Source organism: Chiroxiphia lanceolata, chromosome 3, assembly GCF_009829145.1.
Source record: "Chiroxiphia lanceolata isolate bChiLan1 chromosome 3, bChiLan1.pri, whole genome shotgun sequence".
Taxonomy (NCBI): Eukaryota; Metazoa; Chordata; class Aves; order Passeriformes; family Pipridae; genus Chiroxiphia; species Chiroxiphia lanceolata.
In genome coordinates, this window is record NC_045639.1 from 51,741,720 (window position 1) to 51,764,416 (window position 22,697).

The following is a 22,697-nucleotide window of genomic DNA, read 5'->3' on the forward strand; positions in this document are numbered from 1 at the left end:
GATACAAGATACTTTACTTCTCAGGAGGCAAAGACTGCCTGGTTTGTTGCTGATTCTAGTGCATATTTTTCAGAAGTTGTTCTTCTGTCTTTGTCTTTCAGGAAAGCAGTAAATTCTTCTGGAAGTTCTTTGGGCCAAATTTGCACTGTACAGCTAGTAAATAGTGACCTGAAATGACAGAAGTATGTGGCAACCTTTTTGGAATCAGCAGTTGATTTTTAGTCTTCTGTAGGGTGGGATTTTGCAATGTCTGTGCAAAATGAAAGCTCTAGTGTGTTTTATTTGGTGATGGTGGAATTAAACACTAGTATTAATTGGTTAATATCTCACATATTTTAAAAACAGTATACATAGAGAGGTTCTCAGCCGACACAGAAGAGCTGCCCATGAAAATCCGGCATATTTATCAATGCTACTTGTGACTTCATTTTTTTTCCCACGCTTGGTATTCATATACACACAGCTATGGAGAATCATTGACTCCAATATGAATACTAAATGCACCTTTTTCCCCCCCAGGTAAACATGTAGGGTTACGTTCCTTTATACGAGCCTTTTGGGAAGATTGTTGCTTTACCACAGGGAAGCACTAATGGTGCCAATGCCTCCTTGTGTTAATTTTGCCACAGCACATCCATTTCTAAACAGTTATCTCAGCACCTTATCTGCTGTATGGGCAAACTGTGAAGCACATTAAATATCCTTGTTGTGAAACAACCTTCCTCCCCCCCACACCTCTACCTTATTTGAAGATTCTTAGGCTACAGGCATAAATATAAATTAAATCCGCTATTTTTTTTTATAATACTCATTATGCTCCTTGCCAGTATGCCTCTCTTTTTTTTAAAAAAAAAAGGCTTATCTTTTACAGAAGTTTTACATTCTACTTTACCAGATGTTATGCAAATCTATCTGGAGAGAGATTTGATACCACTGAGTATGTCTACAGAAAAATTAGTTATAACTAAGTCTGAAATAATGTCGTATATTAAACTATGCCATTTGTTTGAAAGCAATTATGTTTCTCAGTTCTCTTTCATGTCTATTTTTTACCTTTGTTCTAGTCTATGTTACAGGTTTTTGTTCTGGGGATTTTTTGTGTGTTGGTTTGGTTGGGTTTTTTTTTTTTTTTTTTTAAGGGGCCACTTCTAATCAAGGGTTCAAACAGACATTGACATTTGAACATCTGAATGAGACAGTGCCAGGCAAAATAAATTCATTTCCCTTACTGCCTTATTTCAGTAGACAGTGCAGTCAGAGTGTTCTTTTCTTTAGACTCCGGATGAGGCTTTTTGTGCCTTATTTGTCAGTAATAGGGCTTCTGAGAGATTTTGGTAAAAATCCATTACTGCAGTCTGATGAATTCAGGTCTGCTTTTCTTCAGCTGACAGGGAATAACTGTTACCAGCTTTCCATGAGTTATTTTATCTACAGATAATGTGGAGTAACTTTAAAGTGCTGATTTCATGTAGGTGGAAGACTGAAATAATTCAGCAATGGGATATCAGAGGTAGTTCAGTATAGTGTTGATGAGCTGTTTTCCCTCTTCTTAAAAACCTTCCAGCCTGACACTGGGTCTCTTGGCTTCCGAGTCTCTGAGTAGCTTTGTAATAGTTAATGTTTAATATGGGTAGGACTATATTTAAGTGTTTCGATGCTTTATTTTACACTCAGAATTACTTTTATGTGTGTGTGTGTGTGTAAGACAATAATGTTAAGATTTTTATGCTTGTTTTTTAATTTCCTAGTGCATTCCTCTTCTTCAGTTCACACTTTGATTTTCTGTATGTGCAAAAATGCAGCCTGAAAAAGGTTAAAATTTAGGTTGACTCCTGACTTAGCATAAACAGTTAGGAGGTGATTCACTTCTCTGAGTATTCCTGAAATTCCTGTTTTATTTGTTCTGATTAAGTTAAATTATTTTCTGTCATCTTCATAGCTTGCTACCTCATTGTTTGCCTGGGCCGTCTGATCATTAATAGTCATATTTAGCATATCAAAGGTTAGAGTGCTGTGGCATCTGCTTGACAAGTTTTAACCACATTGTTCCTTCATGTTTTCTATCTCTTTTCCAGTTCTTTATAAGTTCATCTTTCACCATCATAGTGCAACATCAGTTCTGTGTGGACTATTATGGTTGTTTCCCTATTGCAGTTACTGCATGACTTCGTCTCATCTTGGTAACTTTTCTAGTGGCATCAGTGTAGCTATGGGAGCATATAAACATATATGAGCTGTAGAAGTATATAAGAAGAACCCATAAGCTTCTGGTTATCATCAAATGTGGGCAAGATCATTTGGGTAACACTCAGATATTTGCTGCCTCAGGGCTCCCACACCAAACACACTTCCTCTGCCTCTAAGGATTGGAACCCCCAGCCTTCTATATATGATCCAAACTGTGCTTTGAGGGTCAGTACGGTGACGCTATTCATAAAATAGTCTCCTAGTCTCTATCTGAACTGTGCGAAGGGGCTCTATTTATGACTCAAGATAAAGGTTTCTTCTCATCATGAGGAGTCTATCAAATTTGCATCTCATAGCAGGCAAAAGAGAAAAGAAAAACAAAATTGATCAAAATGTCTCTGAAATAGGGAGGATGAAAACTACCCATTTTTTTTTATGAGTTGGAAAAAATATAAAATTAAAATTCCAGGGAAAACTTTCTGAATTTTAAGTTATATTTTTTCTTCTAATATTTAATTTCTGCTGCTATAGTTATTAGAAGATATTAAAGTGATTTTTTTTTTAATGTGATGGAATTCCATACAACTTTCTAGTCCTGGCAAAGGATGATAAATAGAATTTATAGGTCCAGTCACTTTGGATGAGCTTGTGCACTGTTCCAAAGCTTTTCCAGATGTCTCCATCATAGTTGTGTGAGTAATTAGTTTCTTTGTTTCATGGAAGGTACAAACAACAAAAAATAAACATTTTCACTTAATATAAAATGAAATTTTTGGACCTTTTGGCTAGGTGAAATGAAACATTTGGGTGAAATGAAACATTTTATTCAACATGATAGAGTTGACCAGTAAGATTTCAAATATTTTAGTCACCTGTTTAAAATGAAAACGATTTTAGAAAAAAAGAGTCCTGTATTTCCTAGAAATTTAGGTACTTTTCTCAATACTGAGTAAGGTGCCTAGTAGAGTGCTGAAAACCAAGGTGAGGTAGCTGAGAGGGACAGATAGAAACCAGCTTCTTTCATTTGTTTATTTTCATTTTGTGAAATCTGAAATTCTCCAGAGTGTTGTAAACTTGTCAGACTGTCACTTTCCAACATAAAATTCACTGTCAGAGTGCTTCTAACTAGCTCTAGCTTCAGCAGATGTCTCAGCAGGCTGTACAGGACCTCGAGTCAAGGTCATTGTTCCCCAAGTGCAACACCTGTGTTTTGTATGCACACCTGAGCCCAGACCATGCAACATGTAACAGTTTCCTGAGGGTATCTGAGGCTTTGCAGATGCTGAAATCTGCCTTACGTTTGTTACCCATCGAAGGAGAGTGTGCAACAAAAGGGGCTTAAGACAATGATGCGTTTTGTGGAAACATGCTGCTTGATAACTTGGACAAGAAAGTTAATATAACTGGCCAGCTGCATTCCAGTGTCTTGCTTTCCCTGTAAAATATTCCTTTGCTCTGTCTTATGATGACACTCCTACACAACTGCTAAAATACTCTTCTTGTTATAGTGGTTAAAGGAAATTACAGCAATTAATTTTGCTGTCTTTTTTCTCTTTGATGTGTCCTTAGAATTTCGTGGATAATTTTTTCAGAGATTGGGTTCTGTTCAAAACCAGTCATGTAGGGATGAAAAGAATAGAAGGGAAAAGAAACGTTTGAATCTCATTTATATGTGCTTGTGTTTCTGTTTTGATGTAGGTACTACCCAATGTAATGAATGCTAAACTATAGATATATAACATCTATTATTTGTCTACAAGTGCAATAGACAGGAATAAGACTTCACCAGAAGTGAACAATCTGAAGAAATAAAATGGATGCAGGTGCCTTAGTCAAGCTAGTTTTATTTCCTAGTGACTCTAAAGAATGACCAGACCATGAACTCTGAGGTTATGCCTCATTTCTTGGGTACAGCACATTATGTTCTGAGCAATTTCTATTTGTAGTCTTGAAGCAGTTTTAATCTTCTAGTTCACTACAGACTTGACAGTTTTTCCCTCTTTTCCTTGGGTTGCAAAATAATCCTCTTTTCTGCTAGTTCCAGATGCTACTGCAATGAATGTTAGTTGGTTAAGTGGTTAAGACAGTAGATCCTGGGATGGAAGAGATTGTGGAACAAAAAGCTTAGTGCCTTGTTCACTGGATTTTATGAATGAAGAAGGGGAGACCATAGCTCTCCCAGTTTCATCATGTGAAAGTTGTTGTAGTCAAAGAAAGTGTTAAATTAAAAATTGACATTTCACAAGCTTCCAGAAATGGATGGAGAAACAAATTGAAGCAGTGAAACTTGAATTCTTAAAGAATCAAACTGAAGTATTAGGAATATCAAAAGTATGAAACCAGGATTTTAGGGACATTCAGCAAGAATAGAGTTAATAATCCTTAATTTCAGCTTCTAATTCCTTCAATACATAACTAATATTAATTTAGAAAAGTGGCTGAAGCTGGCCATTGATTGTATTACCTTGCAAATATAATTTTATCTCTTTTCTAAAATGTTCTTAATTGTGTTATGATGACCTTTAAGTCTTTCATATAGCTGTTATAATTAAAGGAACAAACAGGATAAAAAATGGAACGATGGAAATATTTTTATACCCTAACATTTGTGGAAAAAGTGAGATGCAGAGAAGTAGAAATGTGGTAGAGTAGCCTGTGGTAGAATAGGTTTCCAGGCTTACTTTAACCTATTTTTGTTCACTTGCCATCCTTATCCTACCCCTTATACTACCACTAGACCATGTGACATATCTGCATTGCCTTTATCCACCCTGAGGTTTTTCAGACCCTCTTCCTCTAGCAAGATCTGTCTCCCAGGGCTGTAGTGAAAGCCAGGCATGCAATGCTGCCCAAGCCAGCTCCAGACAGGGCTCCATATGGACCACCATGCGGCTTGCTGCTTTTGCTGATACTGTTAGGGTACTGTCCCATCCAATCAAGTGCTTATAAAATTAGTAAGAGGATGTAAGAAAAGCATGTAAGTGCTCTCTGTAAAAGAGGAAAACAACTGGGAAGCCTTTGATGTTTGGTTTTAAAATTTTCCCCTAATAATTGTGTATTAAAGCAACCATTTGAAACCTCTCAGGAGCATGCTGGGGTCCTTTAAAAAGCTGTGAAAGAGTTTCCCTGTGTCTGCTTCTTTTTCCCCCTCCAGTTTGCTTAAAAACTGTGATTGCTTAAACAGATTGCTCAAAGAGTGATTGCTTAATGAGGCCTTTTGCCTCAAGTGATTTTTTTTGACAGCCACAAAACCATAACTTACATTTGGTTTAGGTTGTGATTGGAACACAGCCTGGTACTTTGAAGGTCAAACAAATGCTGAAAACCTAATATTCTCTTGGATGCAGCAGTATATATATATAAAAAAATCCAAGCTATGCTGGATGTGACCTCAAGTCTTAGGGTAGATTTACACAAAGTATAAACCATCTGAGGTGGTTGGTGCACCCTGGCTGCCCGTTGCTCACCTTTCATGCTCTTCCTTCTTAACCGTTTATTTCATCAGTTGTCTGAACACTTGAACCAGCAGAAGAGATCAGGAGTGTGACAGCCCTCATGGAGTGGGGAAGGGCAGAAGGGGAAAGAATGAAGTAGAGAAGACAGCTTGTATTTATGAGCATGTCTTTTGAGTTCATAAAAGTCAGTCAAGAATGCATAACCAGCCACAGAAATTATTTTAGCTGGAGCTGCTTTTGATGGAAAACATTTTGCATAGCTGTGACCTCTTAAAAAAAAATGACAAATCCCAGTAACCCTCCTCTAAACAACTTGCAACTGGCCTGAGTACTGTTATAAATTGGCCTGAGTACTGGTATAGGTTTAATGTCATGTAATTAACTGTTGCAGAGACAATAAATAAAAGATGTATTACTTCATACTATCTCTTTTAGTCGGCAGATAATAAATTTTGTGTAGTATCCTTCTTCACCTGTGCAGGGAAAAATTCAGAGGACACCCTTCAATGAAAAGCCTTCACATGAAGGTGATGGGCCATTCCTACAGTCAAAATCAAAGGCAGCAGCTGCTATTGTTCCATTCTCAGTATGCAGATAGCATTCTGTGCTTTTTATTTGCAAGCCTGAACCCCCTGAGAAATGGCACAGCTCTCAGTGGTAAAAGAGCCATAAAGTAGCATTTTAGTGTTGTCAAAGGGTACCCCAAGTATCAGAAATCTCAATTACAGTCCAGGGATGAATGATCATTAACATGCTTTAAATAAGTGCTGTATAGTGCTGTAGGAATTTTGCATGTAATAACAAACATCACCTTTTGTTGATCAGTTGAAGTGCTTGTTTTCTGTACAGAAAATATATGTATGTCTCCCTTCTTGCTTTATGAAACAAGTATAATAAACTTTCACTAACCAACTGGCAGGCAGCCTTCACTTGCAATAATCTTATAAAGTAGTAGTTGTTATAATTATTATGATTAGCAAGATTTGTTCTTGTTTTAATAACTTTTAAAACTGCTTGTTTAGAGGTGAAAGAAAACTTAGGTCCAAGATTTGTTTTATGTAGGTAGTTGCCTTGCCTACATTAGTGAGTGTTTTAAGACCGATTAAGAGTTAATACTTGTATAATTTCCTGCATACAGGTTTTCTGCTTGCATCTAAATAATTCCTCCCCCCCCCATCTCCAGCTTGGTAAGGCTTTCTTTCTTTTTTCTGCATGAAAAAAGTTCAGTTGCTTCAGGTTTGGGTTTTTTTTTTGCTTTTTACTGATTTGCAAGAAACAGAACTTGCACTTGAACTCAAGGAAGCTTCTCCAAACCAAAGATTTTTTGAGGCTGAAAGGATGAGAGAATGTGCTGAGACACCTCTGTCCTAATCCTGCCTCCTCCTGAATGAGGCACTTAACCTCTCTGTGTTCTATCTATAAAATACATTCAATAATACTTAATGGTTTTACTGCCCTTTGAAAATGTAAAGTGTTATGTGAGTGCCAATTACTTTTATTATGTTCCCTGATGGAAGGCCTCTATGTATTTGTGTTAACTGGTACTGCTAATGCACTTTCTGGAATAATCTTTGGTTAACCAAGCGAAATTGTTGCAAAAAACCACCTGTGTTTTAGTCAAGGTAGACACAGTGACATATGCGAGAAAGTCAGGACTTGACAGCACTTAGCTTCCCTGAGGTTGTTTCCTGAGTCAGCCACGGGCTTGAGCTACAACACTACCCAGCTTGTCTCATCTCCAGTCTGTGTCTGTGCCTGGGAGAGCACAGTGAGGAAGAAGTCTTGAGCTTTGGACACACAGCCTGACCATCCACCAGCATGGGACACATCTTCTTCAGGCAGTCAAATAAATCCTACAGAATAATTTGCTTGTGCTGGTGTTCAGGGAGAACTTACTTTCCCCAAAACTCACAGCAACACTGTACAGCTAAGGGCTGGCTCCCAGGCTGGATGTTGCTGCAGACCTTCAGCATATAGTCCATCTCCCTAGAAACATTGCCAGCCAAGCTGGCAATGAAATATGAGAATTCTCATATTTCTCTCAGGCAAGGCATCAGTACTTCATAAAAATGTAGCAAGGGTTTGCCAGAAGAGACCGTGTCTCTGATCAGTGGCAATTGTCTGTCACTACCCCTGAAGTGTTTCCAGAGCCCTAAAACCAAATCGAGCTTAGTGTAAAGTATTGAGTTTGCATTGGCTACTTGGACCAGGATTGGCCTCAGGAAAATTTTAGACTCCTCGTCCTGAAAAGATATGGACTGGATGGGTCTGAAAAAGTATGCACTTTTTGTGTAAGCAGAAAGCATTGAGTGAAGTTGTGATAACTTTACATATTCCCAGAAAGCAGTTGAAGTGGTTCTCATTTATCTGAGAAATACTTTTTGGAATCATCATGGTACAGCTTTTAAGTGGAAGCAGATCAGACCAGCTCCTAGAAATGGGATCTGAAATAAAAGTGGCAAATGTGACGTCCCTGCAGCATCCTGCTCTGGGAACAGTGTCAGGTAGGGTGTTTGATTGGGGTGGTCCATATGCCAAACTGTAAGGCAGGTCTCATTAGGCCAGTTCAAGGAGGATAGAAACCTCTGGTAGAGGAGAAGAGTAAAAGCTTGCCTGATCTTGACTTTCAGTATGAATACAGACTGTGAAAGCAAAGCCTCATCATCCTTCTGACTTCTTGGGTTTTGCTCAAAACTCCAAACATTCCTAACCTATATTAAGTTTACACCTGTAAATTGCAATCTTTTTTTTTTTTTTTTTTCTGAAAGAAGTTTAAAACCATTAGGGCTGAAAATGGCAAATGTAATTTTTTAAAGGAATTAACAGTAATTAAGAGCAGATGCTGTCCTCCCTGATCTCAATTCATTTAATTTCTGACAGATTGTTTACACTTAGACAAGGCAATGTGTGAGTTTGGATTGGTGTTCTGCTATATTATAATTATACAGGCAGGAAAAACAGAGAATTGTGAAAAAGCAGACAAAGTAGTTAGAGGCTCTTACAACTATGCCACTTGCTATATGTTTGCCTTTCAGACTTTCCTTCCCGGAACTCAGTAAATTGTAGCTAATTTTTTTCTGACTGCATTTACAGAAACAAAAGCAATGTCCCTTTAAAAAAAATTGAAATAATGAGACTACTCTTTTAGCAAAATATTTGGATTGAAAATGTTGAGGTTTAGAGATCTTTAATATTCAGTCTTCAAAATAAGTCTTGATTTAAAACACTGGTGGTGTGTAAACAATTAAGCCAGTATGACAATACGTCACACTGTAAGTGCCCTCAGGAGGGAGAATTTAATAAAAGTGTCTTATAATTTTGGTCTGAAGGTCTGTTGAAAGAATTAAGAATAAGTAGCATTATAGAAATAGCTGTGTGAATACCAAGGCTCAAGGAAAACAGTGTTTTTGATTCTCTGATTCACTTGTCTTTGGATTCTGTTTTGCTCTGCCGTTGTTGTGTAGAGGCAAGGCTGTAGTCAAGGTGTGGGTTTTAACCACCTCTTAAACTAAGAGGTTTCAGGGCTCAGCCTGCAGGGTTACAGAGGCTGAGTGATCCATGCAATTTCAGAACAAAACATCATCTTATGTGCTAGATAAATGCCTAGATGCTGTCTCACCACTCTTCTTAAAGTGGAGAGGTTGGACACCAAGCTTGTGGTATTAGAGCAGGCACAGGTCTCACCACTTAATCAAACAGTGGTGACTGAGGTATTGGTCCTCCAATGTGCTTTAGGTTATGAGGAACAGATGCTGTTTTTCCTCTTTCTGGTTGTTTTTTGAGAACAGAACTTGCCGTAGGAATTATTTTGCTGTTTGCCTTTCATCCACTTAGATATTTTTCTCTAAACAAACCTCTCTTAATTTGGTTGTTTTATTGGATGGTTGCTAGCAATTATGTTGCAGCACCCACCACTACTTTCCTCCTGTCTTTGCCAACCTAATTAGTGTTTTGTTCCAAATGTTGCCTATTACATGACCATCACATAATTGAGATACTGTACTGAATTGTAAATAACGGCCTTTTTCTGTGGTTGTTACCACTTTTCAAAACACTGCAGTAAGACAGAAAAAAATAGTTGTCTGCCTGTACAGATTTAAAACACACAATGTAGGAGTGTTCTGATTTCCCACAACATTTTGCGTAGTATAACATCCTTTATTTTGCTAGAGGAAATACTAAAGATTTTCATGTTACTATCAAGTTAAAGACTTTACAGGCAAGCAGGCAGGACATTTAGGAAAGAGAGAACCTTTGAAGATCAATAGTTAGGCATATGTTGTTCAGCTTACTAATAAGTTAGCTGGAAAAAAAGGGTGTGAATATTGGTGACAAAAATTATGGATGTTATTGACTAATGTGATGAAGACAAGGGCAGACTGAAAACCTGTGCAGTTCTAGTCTCACTGTGTCTGAAAGAACATAGTTTAACGGGAAAATGCTCCAAGAAGGACAAGATTGTTTCAAAGGTGAGCAGGATAACACAAAAACACCATCTTTGGCTCTGCAAGTCCTAACCATGTATTTCTGGAGCCTGAGAAAACTTCCTGTAGAAACATATGTTTCTCCTGCTGCAAGTTTTGCCATAAGCATGTGGTATCAATTGCTGTTGTAAGTGGGATACTTTGCTAGATGGAGCTTCACTGTTGCTTTTAAAACTATTTATTGCTTTTACTTTACTTTCCTTCAAAACATCTGGACACGGAGTCATTCTTTATGGCACAATGTTGTTTATTGTCTTGCAAGAATTGGCTGACATTTATATTTTAGGTATCCATCATGTTAATTAAGAGATATAATATAAACATATAGGTTGGATTAGAGTTGGATCAGATGTAAAAAGGTTTCTCTGTCATTTGTCTTCACCTCTATGTGACTGATTTTGAACAGTTTGAACACCCTGTAGTTGTGTCTTATGAGTATGAGTAGAAGCTGCAAAATTGTGATAATGATTTCCAAATGGTAGTAAGGACCCACTGGAGGGCTTACTGTTGTAGGATTGAATCTGCAGTGAGGCTGGCTATTGGGTCTCAGAGAATGGTAATTGCTAGAGAAATTGTTTCTGATAAAACAGAAAGCTGCTTATTTGGTCAAAAGTCACTGAGGCAAATGATGAATTTATTACTTTCAAAATGATTGTTATGATTTTACACGCATATATATATATATATATATATATATATATATACACAAATGCATATGTAGGTAGTGGTTATTTCAGAGGACTTCAGGGTTCACAATGTATGCTAACAATAGCAATAAATGAAAATCATCTGAGCTTTCTGTTGTTCCTTACTGCAGTCAAGCAATTTATTGCATAAATCACTTCTCTCAGGTTTGTAAGCTTTATTGAATATTACTTCCAGCAGTCCTTGTGTTGCTCTTGGGCAGCTACCCAAATTTCCAGGTTACAAAGAGATTTGCTCATATCTATTGTAAATGGTTACTGCCTTCATTTTTTTAGGATGGTAGGATCATACAATTTTGGAATCCCAAATCTAATGCCATCCCTAGAGAGCCATGCTTGCCACAACAGGGCTTTTAATAGCTTTTCCTCCATGGACCCACTGCTGCTTTGTGCTGTCTTATTGTCCAAAAGAGAAAAGATTTATATCATTGTCACTGATGCAGCATGTACTGCTACTTTATATTAGAAAGGATAGTCAGTTTAATTTGGAAATTACAGTTTTATGTTCTACACATAACTGTATTTGCCACCTACTCCTAGCTGAGTACTCTGAAGACCATTCTGGCTTTTCAGAAGTACAGATTTCCTTATTCATACAAGAGTTTGTGGAATGATCATTGTGTTTGTTGTTGGTAATCACTTGAAAATGCTGTTAATTTATCTTTATTTGAAAAAAAAGATGGTCTAGCCATGGCTTTATTCTGTGTCTTTCTCCTGCCAAACATATAATAGATGAATGGATTAGTGGCAATCTAGGTCTTGTGGGCTTTGGCTGCATGAGGATTTTGATATGTCTCATAATGTCATGCAATTGGTCAATCTGGTGTATAGAGTCACATATAGGTTGCATCCAAACTGCAATTAATTAATTTATCAACAGTGAAGTGAATGTCTTTCTTCTTCCTTAAAGCGCAGTAACCAAAAATTTAGAATTAAAAAATACTTTTTGAATAGTTTTCAAAACTTGCCAACATTAAAAGAACACTGACATTTGAGAATGCTGTGCACATCTACATATAATTTCAGCAACATTAAAGTTGCTCTAAATGATGAAGTGCTTAATGATTTATTCATAGTTTAATTTAACCTTCTGTGACATTATTCTGAATTAACTTGCTTGAACAAGACTTTGTCTTAAAAAATAATCATTAAATCTTGATTAATGTTTCTAATGATAGAAAATTCATGGAAACTTAATATGTTGCTTAGATAATAACTACTTTTGTTGTTAACAATAGCCCCTCTTTTGTAGTCTGACTTGGAGCAGATTTAGTTTCCAGCATGAGCTTCTCTGTGTTATCTGATTACTTTTTGTAATGCTATTCTCTTTTTCTTTGGATATTTACCCATTGCTGTCCTTTAACCCCTCTAGACTATTTAGCTTCACAAAGAGTAACTAAATTCCTTTTATTCCTCACTAGAGGGCGTATTTTTCAATGCTTTATTCATTTTGGTGTTTCTCTACCATTCTGTCCAACTTCTCATCCCACTTGAAGGATGGTTACCAGATTCAGATAACACCGAGGTAATTCAACTTTCTTATGCTCTCCCTGGATTTTTATCAAGTTCAGTGTCTCCATTAGATGTAGCTCGAACTGGACCGATATTTCTCCATCATTTCCATCTCCTTTTCATAACTGCTACTGTATAGTTATATTATAACTTTGTCTTGTAAATATGTTGAATGTTCTCGGTTTAAATTTATGATGAAGCTAGTGAGTGATTTATGTTGCTTACATTATCAACCTGCTTTTGCATTATTTCCCACATGCCAACAGGACATCTGAATTATGATTTCTGTTTTTTACATGTCATCATTAAAAAATTGTCTAGGGTAGAGAGGTGAACTGTATATCCTTTCTTTAGGAACACTTCATTTTATTATTACCCTTTTTCCATACTGAGATATGTAATTTAAAATATTTTCATTCATTTAATGTGTTGCATGTTTTTACAAAATCAAAAGTCTCATAGAACTCAGTTTCCTCAAAACTATTAATTCATAGTATCATTGAGTGGTTTGAGTTGGAAGGGACCTTAAAGATCATCTTGCTCCAACCCCCCTGCCATGGGCAGAGATGCCTTCCACTAGACCAGCTTGTTCAAAGTCCTGTCCAGCCTGGCCTTGAACACTTCCAAGGATGGGGCATCCACAGCTTCTCTGGGCAAGATGTTTAATTTTATCAACTCAACTAACTCACTAATTTTTTCTACAGCAAGATAATAAACTTAAAATGTCATGTAAAAAAGCCATCAAGGCAATTTGATAAGTTTTTTCTATGAACTACAGTTGATCTGTATTATTATAATACAGACTTCTAAACCTGAATTAATCAAAGTTTGTGTTAGCTCTGATACCCAAGGTAGGTGTCAGGCTTAGTGATCATTTAATTCTTTGAACTATGGACCCACAATAATTTTTCTTTCCATTCCTAGGTTTTTGAAATTTTCTTAACTTTGCTGAAAGGTGCCATGGTCTAGTGCCATGGTCTAGTAACCACGGCGGTAGTGGATCAAGAGTTGGACTTGATGATCTCAGAGGTCCCTTCCAACCCAGCTGATTCTATGATTCTATGAAATTGGAGTCAAAGTTCTAGACAACATTAATATTGTTGACCAATCCTTTTAGGACTTTTTAATGCAAAGTATTCACATTCAGTTACTTTAAAAGATGTCGGGTAGTATATTTCTATTCTCAGGAGGCCAACAAAATATCACTGCTCTACAGTATTAGTGAGGTAATTTATTAGCTTTATTTTTTACTTTCTCTCTTTAGTTTTTGTGTAGATTACTTGGCCTCAGTGCAATCTGAATTTCATCTGTGGGGATGGGAAAAATAGAGCTAATAAGAAGGGCTTAAAAGGGGTTTGAGAATAAGCATAACAAAAATAAAGACTGAGACAGTGTGGAGACAAAGCAAAGCATTTTGGTGTCCAGAATATTGTAGAATAGGCAGAGTTTTAAGGAAAGTGAATTGCCACTGTTGCAGGAAAGTATGCGGCCATGTGAAATGATGGCAATAAAATTCACTTGTAAGGCACTGATCTCAAACTTCAGACACCACACCTGGATATGTGTCCCTGCATTTCTGTCATACTCTTCAAGCGCAGGAAAAAACAGTGCATTATTATGTGTTGTCATACTAAGGTAATACTTAAAAGGAAACATGGGGGTTATTATTTGTTCTCCGTATACTGACAGTTTCTTTCTGCCAATTTTGTTCGAGTGCTGTAACCAATGCTTTGTTGTTAAGTGTTGCTCTTTTAAGTTTCAGCTCTATTGTTCAGGCTGTTTGGTGACTCAGACAAATGCCATTCCATCAGTCTTTGAAGTCTGAAAATTGTATTTGGTAATAAAGGGGAAATACAGGAAAAGGCAATTATTTTTTCTCCTATTGTTACCACTTTCATAAAAACAGCAGGTAATGTAACTGTCTAAATTCACTTCTAATGATTGATAGGTGGGTTTTATTTCAGATATGTCAAAGCTATTTCCTTTTTTTGAATGATTCTTTGTGAATAGATTGATTAGCTCTCTCAGATATTTTCATTAAAAATAATTATATCAACAACTGTTTTACCAAACATAACAGTATTTTTAAAGTTATTGTGAACTGTATTTTTTTCCTTCTCTACCTCTTTGTTATTTGAAAAATATATTTCATAACACAACACTTATCTTTAAAAACACGTGCCTTTTTTCTTCCTTTTTCTCAAGATAGCACTTGAGAGTATGTCAGGTATATTCCTCAAATATACCTGATTTAGTATATACCTCTAGAGAGGACACAACACAGAAGGAAAATCTTGCCATTTACTGGACTGGTAAGGTAGTTTACCCTCTAACCTCTATTCTGAAGACTAGTGTAAATAATAAGTATCAAATAAGAAAAAATATGGCAAAGTTTATATAATAATGTGTTACACTCATAACACTGAGGAAAAGATAAATAAGATCTCTTTTAAGGGAACTTCTACACATTTCAATTTAGGAAGTTCCTTCTGATTTCAAGGAATTAGTTATGCAAGGTTTAATGAATTGAACTATGCAATCTCCCCTTTGGAGAGGTAACATTCACGAAAAGTGAGGAACTTAAATAGAGAATAATACAATCTGTTCCATGTAATGAACACAGGAAGGACCACTGTGATTATGTTTTCATATCTACCTTCATCATTATTCTTTCATATTAGTATTTTTTAGTATTGTTATAAGCAATCTCTTAATTTTGCATTAATTGTTTCCAGTGTTTAAATACAGAGTAAGAGAGGTCACGTCCTTCCTCCAGGTGCTATATACCAATAGAAATATAAACATGTGTTTCATCAGTGAATTCTGGATGCAGTGATCAGCATTTGCTTACTAGTTTAATTGAAATGCTATATCTGGGCCCTCTTCCACACAAGTACAGCACTCGCAGTGTGATGAATTGTTCATGAGTCTATAAAACAGCATTCCACCAGGAAAATTGGTCTGGGATTAGCTAATTAGAGCTGTCATTTAATTTTGTATGGCATTTTTCTATTTTACCTCCATCATGCCCCAAGCAAAGTGGCACTGAGGTGGAGAAATGCCCCTTTCTACAGTGTGCACCTGGCTTCCCAGGCCACTGGCAATAGGTGTGGGGATAGAGATGCTGTCCTGGCTCTTGCTCTGCTTTTGGCAAAGGGTACAGCTGGGACACAAAGAGTGTCAGAAAATACTGACTGTTCTGTAGGATGGAATAATTATTAGGATGGATCTAGTAATGGACAAAACTCAGCCCAAAATGAAAAAAGATGTCTCTTTTTTGCTCTTTTTGGTTATCCAGCTTTAATGCACTTTTTAACATGGTTCTCTGAATAATGTTGTTCCACTTACAAAACCTGGAGTGTTTTTACTGTCCCCTATTTATTCTTTCAGGATTTGTGGATTTAACACTCCATGATCAGGTCCATCTACTGGAATGTGCTTGGTTAGAGATACTGATGATCGGCTTAGTCTGGCGCTCCATGGAACACCCAGGAAAGCTTTTATTTGCACCTAACCTATTACTGGACAGGTCAGTCTGCATGTTGCTGTGAATTATTTACATTAATTTATTGCTGCTGCAATCAGATTAATTTTTAGCTCATAATCATCTCACCAATCCTACAGTTTGACAGTACTTCAAGTTCAAGCAGGCTTACAGTAAGTGAAACTGGAAAGGGAACTCTGAAAAATGTGGAAATGCTCTGGAATGTGATGCTGGTCATTTATTAGACAAGTAACACATCTGAAATTCGTCTGCTGGTTGAAGAGCTTTCTTTCAAAGGCAGCAGTAAATGCCTCCTATAATCTGTACTGTTTGTTGCAAAACTAATTAAAATTAAATACTCAACACTAATCACTTTAATTCAGATACTTATTTTTGCTTACCTAAAATCTACCTAGTTTTTCTTAGTTAGAATGGATTTATCCAAGCAGCTAGCCAAAATTTTGGATGAAAATCCTTAGTCTCAATTGCATTATTTATTTATAGAGAAAACATTAAGTTTTGGATTTTTTTTCCGTGAAAACTGGAGTCAAATATATCAAACACATACCTAATTGCTTCCCTAAGGCTTTTCTAGCCAGTCTTGCTAATATGCTCTAGACATATTTTCTATGACAGAGAAAAATATGCATCTCTGCTGTACAAGAATATCCTATAATTTTAGCTGGCAGTCTTCACAATAAAAGAAGAAAGATTGATAATTTAAAACATATTTTCTAGATATCTCAATGCAAACTCAAGTTCTGTTTTGCTTAGTCATGGGAAAAATTTCATGAAAATGTTTCAGTTAAAATTTTCAGAAAAAGTTAGTTAGGATATAGTCATCTTAGCTATTGGTACTCCTCTTAGTTGAAGGCTACTGCCCACACAGCAGAGTTGGAAGGAGAGAGCTTATATGTGCACACTGATCACTTCAGGGGAGAGTTTGGCATGCTGTGGCGATTTGGGAGTGGAGGAAGAGCTGAGCTGAGGAGACAGAATAGTACAGTGAGGCAGATAAGAGCTGGGCAAGCTTCTGATCGCATCATGTATCTTCAGGGGCAGTGAGATACAGCAGAGGGGTGGCAAAAGAAGGTCAAGGGCAGTGCCTCCAGCTACTGCAACCATTAGCTGTGTAAATTAACCAAAATGCTTAATAGCAGAAAAATGTCTTTTGATCAACTTGCTTTCTTAACTGCAGGGTCCTGAGTTTTCATGGTCGCCTTTGTGCGGTGTTAGTCCTTTGGTTCCCCTGTCCGCTCTTTGCAAAAAAATCAGATTTATTTTTAGTATTTTAGTAAAATAAAATTGATAATGCCTAACAGTATAAAATATAATATTTTATAGTATAGAGAAGTATTTATTAGGAAAAACTCTATTCTGCTTGTGTAAGCACATGGTCTCTGAGCTATAGAACTATCATCATGGCTGGGCTTCGCGAACGAAGATTTGGGAAGGGCTCTACCCACGTTTGTTACAAGCACACTGGTGGCTAAAAAGGCCAATACGAGACAGTCATGTCCGGTTGCAAAAGGCACAGCAGAAAGAGTCCTTAGATGGTATATTCTGCAAGGCACGATTCTTTATGCATTGTCTTTTCTCCTCAAGAGTGATCCTGTGTGCTTTCTCAAAAGCATCAGCAGCATTATAGATGGTGTGTCTCCAGGCCTCCCGATTGTTACCCTCCTTGGACACTTTTTAAGAGCTTAATAACTTTCTTATATTGTGGTGCCCAAAACTGCACACAATATTCAAGGTGAGGCCACACCAGTGCAGAGCAGAGCAGGACAATCCCCTCCCTCGACCAGCTGGCGATGCTTTGCCTGATGCCCTGCAGGACATGGTTGGCCCTCCTGGCTGCCAGGGCACTACTGATTCATATTCAACTTGCCATCAACCAGGACACCAGGTCCTTTTTCTGTGGCATTGCTTTCCAGCATCTCATTCCCTCATGTGTAGGAACATCCAGGGTTGTCCCATTCCAGGTCCAGCACTTTCTGTTGTTGAACTTTATATGGTTGATGATTGCTCATTCCTCTGATTTGTCGGGATCTCTCTGCAGGGCCTCCCTGCCTTCAAGGGAGTCAACAGCTCCTCCCTGTTTTGTGTCTTCTGCAAAGTTGCTTAGTGTCCCTTTCAGTGCTACCTTCAAGTCATTTATGAGGATGTTGAAAGAACAGGGCCTTACCAGTCTGATGTTACCCCATTCACTATTACTCTCCGTGCTTGACCCTTGAGCCAGTTGCTCACCCACCACATGATGTGTTTATCCAGCTGTGTGCTGGACATCTTGTCCAGAAGGATCCTGTGCAAGACATCATTGAAAGCTTTGCTGAAATCTAAAAAGATTACATCAGCTGGCTTCCCTTGATCAGCTAGGTGGGTTACATTGTCATAGGAGGAAATCAGTTTTGGTAAGCAGGATTTTCCTCTCATGAAGCTGTGCTGGCTGTGACCAATGACTGTGTTGTATTTCAGATGTTTTTCAATATTTCCCGAATAATCTTCTCCGTAACTTTACCAGTCACTGAAGTAAGACTGACAGGCCTGTAGTTCCCAAAGTCCTCCTTCATGCTCTTCTTGAAAACTGGGACACCATTTGCTGTCTTTCAGCCATCTGGGACCTATCCGGATCCCCAAGACCTCTCAAAAATCATTGAGAGAGGTTTCATTATGACATCAGCTAGGTCTTTGAGGATTCTTGGATGAATCCCATCAGGCCTCATAGATTTGCAGGGATCCAGCTGGAGCAGCAGATCCTGCACAGTTTCAGGGTTGACTGGGAGCTGATCATTCTCACAGTCATGGTCCACCAGCTCAGGGCACTGAAACCCCTTGGTCCATCATCCATGTTGAAGACAGAGACAAAGAAAGTGTTGAACACCTCTGCCTTCTCTCTGTCCCTGTTTGTGAGGTGACCATCCTCATCCTGTAATGAGCCAATTATATTTCTGTACTGCCTCTTGCCATTAATGTATTTGAAAAAGCTCTTTTCATTGTCTCCCACATTTCTGGCCAGCTTCAGTTCCAGTTGAGCTTTGTTGTTGATCTAAATAATGAAATAATCTGATTGAATGGCTACAATAATGGAAAAGATGAATGCTGTATTATAATTTCTTTTGATCTGTTCTTCTCTCCTTACTCTTCAGCATGTTCTTCACAGGTTTCAGTGTTTTCATCCACTGCATTCTGTCCTGAATCCACATCACACTTTCCCTGTAACAGGGATCTAAAAAAAAGAATCTGTGGTTAACAGCATTTGCAAATGTTAACTTAGCTACTGTCTAGAATCCTGTCACCAACTGCAGATGGTAAAACCCAGATCTGTCTCTAACCTGTGTTTTTCTGTATTTAGTGGAAATTCAGTATTGTTAATATGGAGCTTTACCATATTTTGTTCATGCCTCTCTATCTCTCTGACCTTTCGGTGGCAGACATCTCTCTGATTTGGACATCCCTTTCATTTTTCACATTCAGGCTTCTCCTGATTCTAACAGAATCTTTCTGTTAACAATCTTGGAAGATAGGTAGGAATTTGTACATTTATACGTAAAGCTCAGGTCACATCAAATCTTGTTTTGCAACTTCTTTATCTTTTGGCTAGATAAGTACAGTCTTATCTTGTTAATATCTGTCTGAAACACCATAAAAATAACATTCTAACTGTGCTCTTTTTTTGAATAGAAGTGATTTTTTTTTCCCCAGCTCATTCCTCCTACTTGGGTCATACTACACATATGCTTATCTTGTCTCTGAAGATCTTTTAGAGACTGTCTTTTTGTATTCCATGAGAGCCTACTTGTTACATTTTCAAATATATACCTCTTTAATTTTCCTATGCAGCAGTTCACAGTTGGAAGAACCCTTGAAAATATACATAAAGCAACCCTTTGTTACTAATTCTAAGTTCCTTCTTAAAATTTTGCTTTGCCTATAAAAAATAATTACTCAACAATTAAGCTGCCAGTATGTGTAGATTGCTGTCATCTCTGTGGATGAATATCCTCACATTATCTCTTTCTGTTCCCACTCTGCATTGTAATCAGACAGTGTATTTTGTGGGGTAATGCACTCTTTCTTATTCTGTTAATGTACTATGCAGACACTTGAGTCTTGGTTCAAAATCAGGAATTTTAACAGTCTGCCAGTTACACATAACTGGTACATTTTTACAGTGTACAACTGATGCTATTAAAAATGCTCAAATGACAATAATTATAGATTAGAAAAACAGGCTCAATCAGGAAACAAAATGGCACACTCATGGTACTTGCAATTAATGTACAGTACCTGAAAAAATCAAAGAAAGCCCAGGATAAATGTAAGTCTTTTGTATTCTGTTTTTGAAAGTGAGTATATTGTATAAGGCAAATTTAGAAGTAGAAGGTTTAGGTTTCTGGTGGGACAAACCAGATGTTTCCTGTCTGGAGGGTTCCCAAGAACCAGGCTTTAAAAATGTCATTAGACCAGAGCTGATATTTGTCAGGCCTGACAAAAGGCTGTTTATAATTTTGAAGAAAATGTAGTGTTTCTTCAGGAATAAGAAAGTCATATTTTATTATATTTTTAAAGGATTCATTACATTCAGATATCATGCTGTTCATAGCTTACTCAAAGGCTCTAAATATCATAGAATCACAGAATCAACTGGGTTGGAAAAGACCTCTGAGATCATCGAGTCCAACCTATGACCCAACACCACCTTGTCAATTAGACCATGGCACTAAGTGCCACATCCAGTCTCTTCTTAAATACCTCCAGGGACAGTGAATCCACCACCTCTCTGGGCAACGCAATATCTGATCAGTCTCTCTGTAAAGAACATTAGGAATAATGTCCAACCTAAACCTCCCCTGGCATAGCTTAAGACCATGCCCTCTTGTCCTACTGCTGGTTGCCTGGGAGAAGAGACCAACCTCCACCTGGCTACAACCTCCTTTCAGGGAGTTTTAGAGAGTGATGATGTCTCCCCTGAGCCTCCTCTTCTCCAGGCTGAACAACCCCAGCTCCTTCAGCTGCTCCTCATAGGGCTTGTGCTCCAGTCCCTTCACCAGCCTCGTTGCACTTCTTTGAACACTCTCCAGCACCTCAATGTCCTTCCTAAACTGAGGGGCCCAGAACTGGACACAGTACACAAGGTACGGCCTAACTAGTGCTGAGTAGAGGGGCAGAATCACTTCCCTGGTCCTGTTGACCACACTGTTCCTGATACAGACCAGAATGCCATTGGCCTTCTTGGCCACCTGGGCACACTGCTGGCTCATGTTCAGCTTCCTGTCAATCCAAACTCCCAGGTCTCTTTCTGTTTGGCTACTTTCCAGCCACTCTGTGCCCAGCCTGTAGCACTGCAGGGGGTTGTTGTGGCCAAAGTGCAGGACCCGGCACTTGACCTTGTTAAACATCATACCGTTGGATTCAGCCCATCTATCCATTCTGTCCAGGTCTCTCTGCAGAGCCCTCCTACCCTCCAGCAGATTGACACTCCTCTCCAACTTGGCATCATCTGCAAATTTGCTGAGAGTGGACTCAATCTCCTCACCCAGATCATCAATAAAGATATATAACATAATTTTAAAGAAGGTTGTGATGGAAATAGCTTACTTGCTGACTGAGGTGGATGACTTCTCATCTGAAACACTCAGTATCAGCAAAATGGGAAATGCAATGCTGCATTTTAAAAAGGTGGGTGGAACTTCTGCCCATTAAGCCTGGTGACCACTGTAAGGAAAATGATGGGATGCCATCTAAAGAAGAAAATTTTCTGAAATGTGAATAAATATGACATAGTTATAAAGAGTCACCATGCATTTTGTAAGAGGAAGCCATGAATACATTGAAGTCCTTTTAAAAAAAATAGCAAGCAAGTAGATATGGGAGATCTTGTTCGGTAACCAAAAAGTATTAAACAAGCTCTAATTTTATGTAGACGAATGTGAACTGATGCATATATGAGAAGAATAATCCTAATCTTCCTATTCAGCATTCCAGTTGATCTTTGCCTCTCACTGTTAACAGCAATCAGTTCTAGGGAACAGCAGTTCTTTGCTTGACAGAGTTTAGAAGTAGAGACTGCAATTTTCTTTCCCCCCAAGAGTCAACAGGAAATTGAAATAATACGGAACATTGTTATCCCTCTGTTTAGTTCTGTGCTGCATCTGTACTTGGAAAACTCTGCCTTTCTGATTTTCCTTAACAGGAACATTGAAAGAATAGAAGAGTTACCCAGAGGTGTTGCATGGGCAATCAAATAGAGATACAAGCTTTGCTCCAAAGAATAACTAAATAAACTAACTTCTCTGCCTGTGATACTCATTAGAAGAAGGGAAAAAAATAAGATGATAGGAGTTGCATAAAGTCATGATCACGTTGAGAAGATGTGTGGTAATCCACAAGTTATTATCTCTTCCAGCCTAGGACTAGAGGTAGTCACTTGAAATCCACAGATCCAAGTGCCTATATGCTTAGCCCATAGCTAAACATACCTTTGATATGAGACAGTACGGCTCTCCTCATGTTGTTTTCTAATGTTATTTTCTTGTCATGATTGTAAAAAATGTCTTGCAGCAAGAAATCTGTCTAGGGACTTTTAAAATTTCGGTTAAATGCAGTCAGTATTTCCATGTTTCTATCAGGTTATTCCCTTCATTTTACAGAGAAAGCTAGTCTGTTTTTCAGGGTTGTTTTTAATTTGGGAACTTCTTCTCATCCTCCTCCAGTGCTTGATGGAGATTTTTCATTGTCTACGAATAAAAATTGAAGAATTTTCCTTTTACTGACTTTCATAATGAGCAATGGCAGAAGGCCATGGATCTCTTTAAACTGCAGCTAGCACGAATAGCAAAAAGAATTACAGCATTCCCTGTATGACAGAGTG

The 22,697-nt window shown here is 37.8% G+C and overlaps 1 protein-coding gene across 1 annotated transcript in view; it reads left to right on the forward strand.

Annotated features, from left to right (window-relative positions):
* ESR1 (estrogen receptor 1) overlaps positions 1–22,697 on the forward strand; it is a 161,087-nt gene that overhangs the window by 124,319 nt on the left and 14,071 nt on the right. Inside the window, 1 exon segment of the mRNA XM_032684559.1 lies at positions 15,733–15,871. Coding sequence (XP_032540450.1) covers positions 15,733–15,871 — 139 coding nt within the window.